Source organism: Ochlerotatus camptorhynchus, unplaced genomic scaffold, assembly GCF_037179485.1.
Source record: "Ochlerotatus camptorhynchus isolate MF236.1 unplaced genomic scaffold, CSIRO-AGI_Acam_v1.1 ptg000867l, whole genome shotgun sequence".
In the NCBI taxonomy this organism is placed as follows: domain Eukaryota; kingdom Metazoa; phylum Arthropoda; class Insecta; order Diptera; family Culicidae; genus Ochlerotatus; species Ochlerotatus camptorhynchus.
In genome coordinates this window covers 168,484-181,161 of record NW_027041326.1, presented here as the reverse complement: position 1 = coordinate 181,161, position 12,678 = coordinate 168,484, and the positions used below count along the sequence as shown (strand labels likewise).

General features: G+C 36.1%; 1 protein-coding gene and 1 pseudogene across 2 annotated transcripts in view; both read right to left on the bottom strand.

The window, feature by feature from the left end:
* The window catches only part of bma (SCY1-like protein bma), a 142,406-nt gene that overhangs the window by 36,342 nt on the left and 93,386 nt on the right, over positions 1-12,678 (bottom strand). For both annotated transcript variants that reach the window (XM_065238669.1, XM_065238670.1), the window contains exon 15: positions 5,841-5,935. In XM_065238669.1, coding sequence (XP_065094741.1) covers positions 5,841-5,935 — 95 coding nt within the window. The remainder of the gene's footprint in view (positions 1-5,840; positions 5,936-12,678) is intronic.
* LOC135715354 (U4 spliceosomal RNA) lies at positions 9,686-9,759 on the bottom strand (annotated as a pseudogene).

The window sequence follows — 12,678 nt, the reverse complement described above, 5'->3', positions numbered from 1 at the left end:
ACTTTGTCTCAGACGTCATTTCGATCAGATGTGCCGTTTCCGTGATTAATTTTTTAGAAAAATATCAAAGTCGCCATTTTGAAAATTTGAGATGATCCAAAATGGACTAATTTTTACAAAAATGTCACACATTTGTAAACCCCCTTCCCTGCTTAAAGCGTGACGTACTTAATGGATGCTCCCTTATTACTAATAGGAATGCAGTAACGCATGATTTACTGACCCAAAAAAAAAGTTTATATTTTCAAAGGGACACCCCCAGATTTGTGTCTTTATATAGAAAACCACTCTCTGAAAGATTTAGCTCAATTAGTTGTAACACGATCTGGCGGTTATAAAGGGTGTATTCGATAAAAATGGCACAACATTAAACCGATTATCGGATATTCTTGAAATTTTCAGGGAATGTTTAATAGTCAATTTGGCGATGTTCCGGTGAATTTGGTAGGTTCATATCTTATGGCACAAAATTGACTCCGTTGGCTCGGTACCACTTCAACAAGTTTCGAGCGTAGTGGCAAGATGCTAGACCAGGCCAAAACAGAGACGCTTCTTAAGGCACTCTTCCGTGTACATCGCAACGTTGATTGTTCCAGAAGTGATGAAGGAATCGCTTATTTCACCACATCCGCAAATCACCTGCCAGATCAGGAATTTATTTGCAAATTTCGATCATTTCTTCTAATGTTGGCCTATGGATCTAAGATTAGGCCCATCGCTATATATCTGACTGAAGTGGTTTTTTTTTATACGATAGATGAGGAGGAGATGAAAGCATAGAATTGATAGTTCCGTTTAGATTATGACAGTGTGTGTTATTTGAAATAGCATCTGTAAATCGTTGACTTCACGCAGAAGTAATACTTAACATATAGTCAAAGTACATAACTCTGGATGGGAGCATACCATCAATTACTGTCATTGGATGAAAGGTACAGTAGCAGCACCTACCCCACTCGTGTCCCCTCGAGATCGTCAAGTCGAAGATGTCAGGAGCACATATCGTGGTAGGGGTAAACAATAGCTGCAATTTCCAAACCTACGACTGGATGCCTTCCTTCGAATAACAACTGAAGTGCGGTAAAATCGGTAGAACTGTTTCAAACACATCGTTGGTACTTGAGCGGTCGGCGATCATCTCTTTTTGCCAGTGGGACAACCCTCACCATCCCTCTCCAAAGGGGGAGTTTGGTAAAGAGAGATGATAAAACCGATTTGTACCTTCCTTAAAAGTTGTCCTAGCTCGCTATCTACTTTCTATATGCAATTTTCACACTGCCGTAATCTAAACGGAACTATCAATTTTATACTTTCATCTTCTCCTCATCTATCGTATAAAAATAACCACTTCAGTCTGTTATTCGAAATAGCATCTTCAACTAAGAATAAATAGCCTACTGGATCGTTTGAAGGTAATGTGATAATCATCGATGTATAGACAAAAGTGGAGCCTTTTTTCCCTCTGTTCACGACATAAAATAACTGTGACCCGTAATTGTATCTATAGTAGTAGGGGAAATGGATGTAATGTTGGCCTAAATGCCCATAATTTGGGCTAATACATAAATTCAGCAATCGACTAAATTTTCAATAACGACCAAAAATATCCATTAGTACCGTCCCAATGACGCGTTCATCTAGGTAAAATTTATAAATAGCAGAGTTTTAGCGATGGGCCAAATCTTAGATCCATAGGCCAACATAAGAGCCTTTTCCCCTATATATCCCGTGTCCTTAGTTTAGTACATGCATCACTATTGAGAAATGATGAAGCATTGGGTTTTGATATTGATGGTTCCTTAGCAACAAAATTAAGCAATGACAACGATAATGACCAGAGCCCTGGTCTAACCACTTCAAACTAGGGAACAACGAATAGAAGATTAGGAATCACATAGATGAAGACTAAGTAACTAATTTTGGACAAAGCTGAGTCTTGTCACTATCAACAAGGCATAAAAAGTAACAAGGGCTAAGATGTGTTCCTTTGATTACTGAAAAATCCTGTTTGAAGTAGTCAGGACTAGGATCTTACATCCCGTTACGTACTACGGAAAGGTGATCTACCCACGTTACAGGCCAAGTGGGGCCTTAGATAGCTTAGTCAGTAAAGGCACGGTATTTTCAGGCCGAAAGTGGTGGGTCCGGTCGAGAACATTTGTTTGGTTGAAAATTTTCTTGACTCTCCTGGACATAGAATATTATTGTGCTTGCCACACAATATATAAATTCATGCATTGGTTGGCTTAGAAACTCTCAGTTAATAACTGTTGAAGTGCATCTAGAACACTAACTTGTGGGCCGACAAAACACTGCTACATAAGCGTAAAAGCCTAGAAGAAGAAAGATGGGCAATGGTTTCAGGCAGACATGACATGACGGTTATCATATGACGATGATTATTCTTCAAAGAAGGTGATGTCAAATACCGTCAACGAGTCAATCGCTCATATGTATTTTACAGACAAGAGTTTAAATATGAAAGAACACACGGCGAATGAGAACGACCCAAATTTGAGTTTAGTTCACTCATAATCGCCAAAAGTGCAGGAACTCAGCGATGAGTAAATTTGCCTCATGTTTTCCCAGGTTTTTCCAGGATTTTCCAGCGAAAAATTCCCGAATTAGAAAAAAGTAAAGATTAGATTCACGCAGTCTATTGGTACCAGGCATGGAAAATCATTTCTAAAAAAAATTAAATTTCCAAAATAAAATCACTAACTTTTTTCTTGAAAAGCATTCCGCAAATTCATGTATGGAGCTTTTGTAGGTTTTGTTATTAGCTACAACTATTGTTAACAAGTCAAATTCTTATCTCTTATGCACGATGAACCAGAGCGAACAGAAGCCACTATTGTATTTTACATTCACTAAAAAACAGTAACAAGTTCTGTCCGCTCTAGTTCGTGGTGCATAAGAGATACAGATTTTAATTATGAGCAAAAGTTGTGGCTAACAACAAAACCTACAAAAGCTTTATGCATCATTTTGCGGAATGCTGTTGATGAAAAAAGTTAGAGGCAAATGAATGTAAATGAATGTATGAAATTAATAGAAATGATTTTCCATGCCTGATTGGTACTACTCCGAGACTGAATAAAATATTCGTCAATTTCCTCATTTTCCGGCAGATTTTTTAGGTTTTCTACAGAAAAACTATGAGACAAATTTACTCATCGCTAAGTTCCTGCACTTTTAGCGATTATGTGTGAACTAAATTCAAATTTGGGTTGTTCTCATTCGCCGTGCACGAAACATGAGAAAATAGAGATTGTTGACGTTTATCGTACGCACACTACGTCACGTATACGTATACGCAAAATGTTTTCATCAGAAAAAAACTTAATAGCGGAAAATTTTCTTGATGTAAACAAATCACTGACACAATCACACTTTAAAGTTTTTGAGTAACAGCGCGTTTATCAAGCCGAGCTTTGGATGAGGTCCTAAGTAACATTGACAGCTTCTCTTCCTAGATTTTTTCTTTGTAATCCAACGGCCATGTAACTATTTCCAGCTATTTTTAAACACAGTTTGATGAAAAATGCTTATTTCAACATTAATATAATAAAACCAGTTTAACTCAAACACCTGAGGTGCTCCTCTTTTGTTTGAGACTAGTTTCAAAATGTTGTGCGGTCGAAATGGGGGGTTGCAGCTTCAAAATCATTTGAATCACTTAAAAAATTCGAAAATAATAAAAAATGTTCCAGAAACCCTAATATAACATCAAGATACTGACCGAGCGAACGTAAGATTTCATTTGATGGATGTTGCAGCGATACTGATTTTTTTTTAACAAAGTTCAGTAACACCGTGATAAAAGTTTTAGTTTATCACTAACTTTAAGCTTGAACCATTTAGAAATAGTACACACATTTTAGAATATTACACCGATCTAAGTAGATCTCACGCTAAAGGTCACGAGTTCAAATCCTATCCTCGGGCAAGTCACTAATGATCTAAAATAAGTGACTACACTGAGGCAAATAAACTTAAGAATTCTATAGACATGACTTATGAATCTGATCAATTTTGGTTTCATAAGACACTTATGAATTCCATAAGCGCGACTTCTGAATGATTATTGCACTGCGGCTCTTATACACCTTTAGCCTATTCGATTTTTCAAGTGTTGGTAGAGATAAGCGCAAATCACGGACTCCAGTTTGCATTATTTTATACTGCATAAACATGACGTATGAATTTGATTGTATTGACTCATGATTTCCATTATAAATCCTTGCTGCGACGAGGGAATATTGAAATAGCCGTACTTTTATTTGTAAACAAAGATTCAAATGAAAATTTGTCGGAACTATTAGTACATCACAATTATGAGGAATCTTTACACTACCTGATGGTGGTGTTAGTTTGCGTGGGCGAGCTACGAGTTTCAGCATTCGATTTATTACTAACAAAAATTCAAGGAACCGTATTCGGTAGCGCAACTAGGCGCCGCAAAATTGAGTTAAAAACCCTTCCTAGATATGCTAACGATAAACGTACAGGAGTCCCGAATGTAAACTTCGATGAACTTTTATTGTGTAGTATAATTAAGCTTATGCTGAGTTCACGTTACGGTGCGTTGTGTAAGTTCAGTATTTATTAAAATTTATAATCCCCATAGCAAAAACCCATGCAAATGATCACCGCTGGGAATACATAAAACGTAATACAGCAACAAGAACAAACTATATGACACATACTTCATTACCATCCGCGTGAAAATTTTGATCTAGTCAAGCTGTGCCGGTATTGCTGATTAGTTAGTGCCAATTTACGAGGATAATTATATAACTCAAGATGACCACAAAGTAATAAACAGTGCGCTATATAAAGAAAATAACAATCATTCAGGGAGCATCAGTCCAAGAACAAGATAGCTAACAAGATCACTTTCAGGTCTGGCTCGTCATGTGAACAATACAGCAGACCACCCAAACATCGAACGATCGATTGAACCAACGAATAAATGAACGATTGTGTCACAAGGGTAGGTATTGGTATTGGTATTGGTTTTCAGGTCATACATGAGATGGAGTTCGAACACAGGCCATGCCTGTTACTAAGCACCGGAGAGAAAACTTACTACGTAAGAAGCGGAAGTGGCAGGCACTGAGAGACTCGAACCGGAGCCGCCACGAGCGCTGAAGCCCTGATGGATGGACGTGTTATTTTCGGTGGTGGGTGTGTGACGGTGGTTGTTTTTTGTTGAGTTTGATTCGACGATTGAATTCAAGTATTTCCAGGAACAAAAAGTCAGAATAGAATAAAGATTGAAAATGAATGTAAAATGTAAAAAGAGAATAATATATGTGTCCCAATAGATGGATAGACAATGCTTGTTCAATAATATCCTGATGTTCGGTATACCTCTTCTGCAATAAATCTTTTCAATATTCAAATCAATGCCATAAGCGGACTGTTTTTGTTAGTAAGATTTTAAATAAGTTTGATTTTACGATGTTGTACTTTTTCAATTGACTTTTAAATATTTAAATTTCGGGTGACTTAAATGTGTTTATGGTACTCAATGAAATGGATCGTATTTTACAGGTGGATAATAATGTAGCTCTGAATCTTACTAGCTTAAATTTCAAGTTCTACACGCTTAGACTCCACAAAACTATCAACTAAATTTTTTCCTATCAACTACCGAACTACTAGAAGCAAAATTGTGTGTATTAGTTATGTAAAATTAAACGAACAAAATATTTAATTTTTGTCAAGTGGCCAGATAAGCATTAAAACTGAAGTCTAATCTACGACAGTTTGCAAAAATTAAGAACGATTGTGTATAGAAGATTGAAATTTGAATTTTCAATTCTGTTACTTACGGCCGGTGGTGACAGGTTGGTGTGGGAGCTTCGTCTTTCCTGGGGTCCGATACTTGAGTGACGTCTTATTGGCAAGCCACCACCCGGAGTACCACCTGTAAAGATGCATTTTTTAAGAGAATATATGTTTCGGTAATGTGATAGTATAAATACTATATTTATCGACATGATGAATCGAAATTCTTGGAATTATTTAGTCTACTTTGCAACATTGTAAATATGTGAGTTGATTCTCAACGATGCTATAAGGTTATGTTAAAATTTTCGTACTATTTTGAGTATGGTAGGCATTGATAATCATTTTTAAAAAGTTTTCGGATTTATGGACAAAGTATCAGGATTTCGGTGCTTTAACTTATCTCGGAATATATAGTGACTCAATTCCGAATTTAAGTTTCGAAGATCAAAACATTTTTATTAGACATTTTAAGTATGTACATTTATAGTCTCAAATTGGAGGCGAACCAGCCTAAGGCTGAAAGCCTCCTAAATAAAGCTAAATTAATTAATTAATTATAGTCTCAAATGTGAATAACAATACACAATTTATATTTTTGATATAATTTTCTTGAAAATAATAAATAATTCGGCATTCATGACGAAAATAAACTGAAATCCATATTCGCACATTCGTATAGTAACCTTCGCTCATTTGTATTCAGTGGGAATTTTTATCCATTCTTCTTCAAAATCGTTTTTGTTTGAAATCTGGTGGCTTCTAACTTTTTTTTTATCAAGATATTCCTAATGATTCTTAATGGGGTTGATATCTGCAGATTGTGATGGAGTAACAATAATTTTTGAGTAATTGTAAAGCAACCATGAACGTACTTTATGTGCTTTGTGTTTTGGATCGTAATCTTGATAAAACTTAATCTCTTAATTTAATCCCAATAATCTTTACAGGCGCTTTGCTTCAAATATTCTTTAAGATTGTTTTAATAAGGGAAATGGCTTATATGTTGGCCTAAATGCCCCTAATTTGGGCCCATACATAAATTCAGCAACCGGCTAAATTTTCCAAAGCGACCAAAAATATCAATAAGTACCGTCCCAATGACGCGTTCATCTAGATAAAATTGATAAATAGCAGATTTTTAGCGATGGGCCCTATCTTAGATCCATAGGCCAACATTAGAGCCATTTCCCCTATACATTATGATTCATTATGCCTTCGATGAAAACCAAGTTGCCTACATCTTTAGTAGACGTACAACACCATACCATTATCTCACCTCCACCGTGTTTAACCGTCGCTTTCAGATTTTTTACATTCAGTTCATCGTTTGGCTTTCTCCAGACAAAATAGCGACCATCTGAGCCGAGAATGTTTTATTTGGTCTCATAAACAAATATGACTGTCCATTAGGTCAGTGGAGTGTTTTCATGCTGTTTAGTTTAGCGAAATCAAATCGACGCCTTTAATTTTTCTTGCTGATGAATGGTTTTTCTCTCGGTGCACGGGCGTTGAAGTTGTTCTTTCTCAACACAGTACGAACCGTTTCCGGACAGACCTTCACTACATTTCGCTGATTCAGTTGTTTCGTGATATCAACAGCTGTTGTTTTTGGATTTTCTCTTATTTTTCTAATTACAAATCGTTCATCTGCCGCTGTTAACATTTTCCGTACTGGACTGTTGATCTGGGTCTTTACACATGGTAGCAATTTCACTGAGTAATGTTCCCTCTTTATGGAGAGCGACGATAAGCTTTCGCTCAACAAATGACGTAGGGGAAATGGCTCTAATGTTGCCCTATGGATCTAAGATTGGGCCCATCGCTAAAAGTCTGCTATTTATCAATTTTATCTATATGAACGCGTCATTAGGTCGGTACTAATAATTATTTTTGGTCGCTATTGAAAATTTAGTCGATTGCTTGTATTTATGTATGGGCCTATATTAGGGACATTTAGACCGACATTACATACATTTTCCCAATACTCGCCATCGAAAAGATTTGGATCCACAGCCTGTGAATAACATTGTAAACGTTTTATAATTCAACAGTTGCGTATACTAGAAGCATATATTCACTTAATATATGCTGTTAAGTTATAAACAACTGTGAAGAAAACAAATGTACGAGTTCGGATTTGACCTGTTGTTCCGTGTTTAAAATATAACTCAACGCGTAGGAAATCAAAACATGAGTTTTCGAATGAAACAACTACTAGGCAATGATAAATGGTAATCACACTACTACACCCACATCATGCCTTTAAAATGAGACCTTAGATGTAGATGTGAGAATATAATGATCCCATTTAGGGTGTACGAATTCGGAATTGAGTTACTGTATTTATCCGTTTTCTAATGTTTTCATGCCATCGGAATGGATGCTTCCTCAAATTTATATTTATCTGTTGGTAACGCAACTTATTAAGCTTTCAGGGAAACATTTTAAAGGAGAACGCTTGACGTCATCGGCCGAAACACGTTTTGTAAGATGCTTTGAAATCCGAGGATCATTCAAAGGTTTTTGTTTGGGCCGGAGAAAAACAACACATGAACCTTCCGTGTCATCTGGGTAAGCCTTGTGGCGGGGGGTCGCAGGAAGTTTTGAGGTATGGGTGAAGTGGGTGGATCAAATGGACGAGGCGTTGTTGGTAAAGGGGGTGTAGGAAGAGAAGGAGACTCAGGTGGTGGTATTTTTTTTTGGGTAAGCCCCAGTGTTCTTGTTGGTGGTATTACTCAGTTCATCGAGAACATCCATTTCTTCAAATATTCCAAGTTTTCAAAATTTGGGAAACTCAATCGTCTTATCTGCAGAGATGTCAAGCGCCATACCCCCGTCTTTATTATCATCATCCAGTGCAGTGACTAAAGGTATCACCGCAACCGAGTGTGTTTGTAGATTTACTACTGATGATTTATGTATTTTCTACAAATTCCCAAAAAAAAAAAAAAAAGACGGGGACAAAAACATAAGTAAGTAAGGAAATATGACACTGTTTATATGGAAATTGCAATGGAAAATCCTACTGTTTATTGTCTTCTAGCCGTTTTACATGTTGCCTATTTCATGATCCATAATGAACCAAAAGAAATGAGCTGTATTTTTATCGCGTCTAGTTAAAAAAATATTATTTTAATCGGTTAAAAGTTTGCTAAAATCTATCAACAACGATAAAAGTTAATAATCCCAAAACTCTTTCAAAATCTACCAAAATTTATGGTTTAATCATAAAATAATTTTAGAATGCAAGAAGGGGACCACGGGTTTTCAAAATAGCTTCTCAAATACTATAATATGAGTAAAAAATTAAAAAAAATTATAGCAGTTAAGTCATAAAATTTTCATGTACACTGAAATTTGCTTGTACACTGAAAATAAAATCAATGTTACTTGATTCGTTGTGAATAGATTTCAGTAAGCTTTGCACGGATTTAAATAATAATATTTTAACTTAACATAAAAAAGTTTCAATTCATTCAGATAATTGTACTTCAAGACATAACAATTTGGAAAAAAAAAAAGTCAAATAAGAATCGTTTACTATAACTGCTCAAACTTCATACAAACTCAGCCGTTCAAGCTCAAAACTCTACCGAAACATTACGAATTACCAGCCGACACAGTTTCAGAAATATTGAAGAGATTTTTTTTTTTAACCTTTATTAAGGAGATTTTTAGCCTTTGGCTAGTTCATCTCCATCAAGAGATTTTTTTTTAAAACTATTTTGGTGACACAAATAAAATCGCTGTGCATACTTTATTATTGACAGTACCGTACGCTGGTGTGGTGGCATTGTTGGACAGCAACGACAGGGACATGGAAGAGGAGACACAAGTACTTGAGGAAGACATGGTATTTAGGAATAAACGTGTTAACCCTGGCCCCAACAGGTTTTCAACTAGCAATAATCGCACCTCGGTTGTACCTCATTGGCTACAATATCGCCACTGCGCAAAGTTAGGCCCCAACAGGTGAGCGAGGTGTTTTTATGGAAGTGGAGAAGGAAATTCCACGTAACGCCTCTTTTTCTTCAGTCGAATGGGGAACATATTTTATGATGGGATCAAAACAAGTGTTTGTTATGCAAGATGGAGCAGTAGCGGTTGAATTCCTGCGAAAGGTCAGGACCCAAGTAGCAATTTTGCTCTTATGAGGGTTCTGTAGACCATGATTTAGACTTGTCGAATGCTACAAAACCGCGATAAAACCTGCAATGTTACCTGGGGAAACAGCCAGTGAATCAACTAGTAGAAGATGATGGTAATCGAGTAAGAGAGTATGGTCGTGGTGATCCCGGACGTCGCACAGTGGGGCAGCGAAGCCATTCGCGTGGCCAAAACCTCTAGCGCCGTTGGTTTGCTTTTTACAGAGATACAATGTCCTACAAAGTTGTTCAATACTAAAAGTGCCATCTTTTGAATGTTTCATATTAGTTCATTTTTACGCCACATAGGTGGTGCTCGAGTCTATCTTTTGAACGGAGCATCCTAGCCAAATGGTTTTTAGAGCAAAGTTGCGTAATTTGAAGTGTTGAGAAATGTTGTCGAAGACATCAAAACTCTATTACTCATATTAAGCGAGATATCGGGCAATTAGGAAAACTAACCTCTAAAATTGCGTTTTTTCTTTTTTCACCTATATACGTCAAATGTAAAAGTTTTATACTCTGATAATTATCAAAATGGTTTGACTCATCCAATAAATACCCATTACTTTATATATCATGCCTTATTATAAAGTTATTAACATAAATGTCTAAAAAAAGTGATGTATAAAAATGTCAATTACTCAAAATATAGCAAAAAGTAGCAGCCAATTTTTTACAGTGATTAGTGTAGACCTTGCTGGAAAAAATAACGACCAGAATTCAACAGGCAACTGCAGGCATTTTCATATAACATCATTTGAATATTGCTTATGGTAAATTCCTTAAAATTTGTTGAACTTTTGCTTTGTGTGTAAAACATGATAAGATGTTATTGATGAATGCAATAGATGCACTAATAGATTACTAGGAGACTTAAAACTGCTGGTTTAAAATGTTCATCCTCCAACGTCCTCCATAGTGTCCTTTCGAATTGTTTTGCGACTGTATCGTTCCCGAAATTTTCTGGAGTCTTTATTTCTGGCTTCCTGAGCCTCCTCGCTTAACATACCAATTGGAAGCAATGCAATTTGGATTGCTTGCGATCCGTGGATTAAAACCTTATGAACAGAGGCTGATATTGGATACCATTTATAAAGGCTAACATAAAGACGAGCAGTTTCTTCAGCAAAATTTCAAAATGCTGTTATTTTGATCGAAAATCCGGAAGACAACGTACGAAGAATTGTATCGTTTGGGTTGCGTTAGTGAAGAATCTGCGTGTTTTTGTTTCTGATTGTTTGTAATCTATTCAGATCAATAACATCTTATCATGTTTTACACACAAAGCAAAATTTCAACAAATTTGAAAGAATTTACCACACATACTTAGAAATAACTAATTTTACACGAGACGGAATCAATCTTTGACATAAAGTATAAAAAGTAAACACAAATTTCATGTAAAATTAAGGTCTCCGAGAATGAAAAGTTTGATACTCGGCGAAAACTACGTTTGATTGACTTGAATTTCACGTCTGTTATGACTCAATTTTATGTCAAATTTGAAGCTCGTATATGTCAGTCTCAGAGCATCTAAAATTACATCAATTTTTCTAAGTGTGTATGCAATATTCAAATAATGTTATATGAAAATGCCTGCAGTTGCCTGTTGAACTGTGGTCGTTACTTTACCCAACAAGGTCTACACTAATCACTGTAAAAAAATTGGCTGCTACTTTTTGCTATATTTTGAGTAATTGACATTTTTATGCATCACTTTTTTGAGACATTTATGTTAATAACTATATAGTAAAGCATGGTATTAAAAATAATGAGTATTTATTGGATGAGTCAAACCATTTTGTTAATTATCAGAGTATAAAACTTATACATTTGACGTATATTGGTGAAAAAAGGAGAAAACGCAATTTTAGAGGTTATTTTTCCTAATTGCCCAATATCTCGCTTAATATGAGTCATAGAGTTTCAATGTCTTCGACATCATTTCTCAACACTTCAAATTACACAACTTTGCTTTAAAAACTATTCGGCTAGGATGCTCCGTTCAAAATATAGACTCGAGCGCCACCTATGTGTATTGATACTGACCAGATTTATTAAGGCTAAAAGTGAGTAATGGCGCTATAACCATTAACCGTAGAGGGATTGGACAAGAGTTAGTGCTTATGTATCGACCGTCAGAAGAAAATAGAGCATAGCTTATCCTTTCAGACTAGATCTGCCGCTCATGGCAAGTCCGTCCCATAGCACAAATTAGCAAGTCGAGAAAAACGCATTTTAAACTTGCATCGCACCATTGCTTCTTATCTGTTTTTCCAAACTTTTCCAGAACAAAGCTGTTGAGTTCATCCAGTATTATCAAAATAAAGATAAGCTACCATTTCTATTTGAAACAAAAAAAAATCTGTTATTGCAAAAACGCAAATGGGACCGATATGCGATGAGCGACAAAGATGCTTTGAACGACCATTGCTTTATAAATAACAAAACAACGCATCTGAGCGAACTATACAGACCCACGTACATTCGATCCGGATCGGATGCGTTGCGGCAAAGTGACAGATAAATCTATTGTCTAACTGTCAAATTTACGTCAACGCAACGCAAACGGATCTAATCTGCGTGGCCCTTACGAGCTGGGTGATGATTTTGATCTATGTTTACAGCGCTAAAATTATTGATTAATCACCATCGGTTGACAGCAAGCATTGACAAACTGCATTTTGCTTAATGCCGAATCATGACTCCTCGATTGTTTGATTACATTACA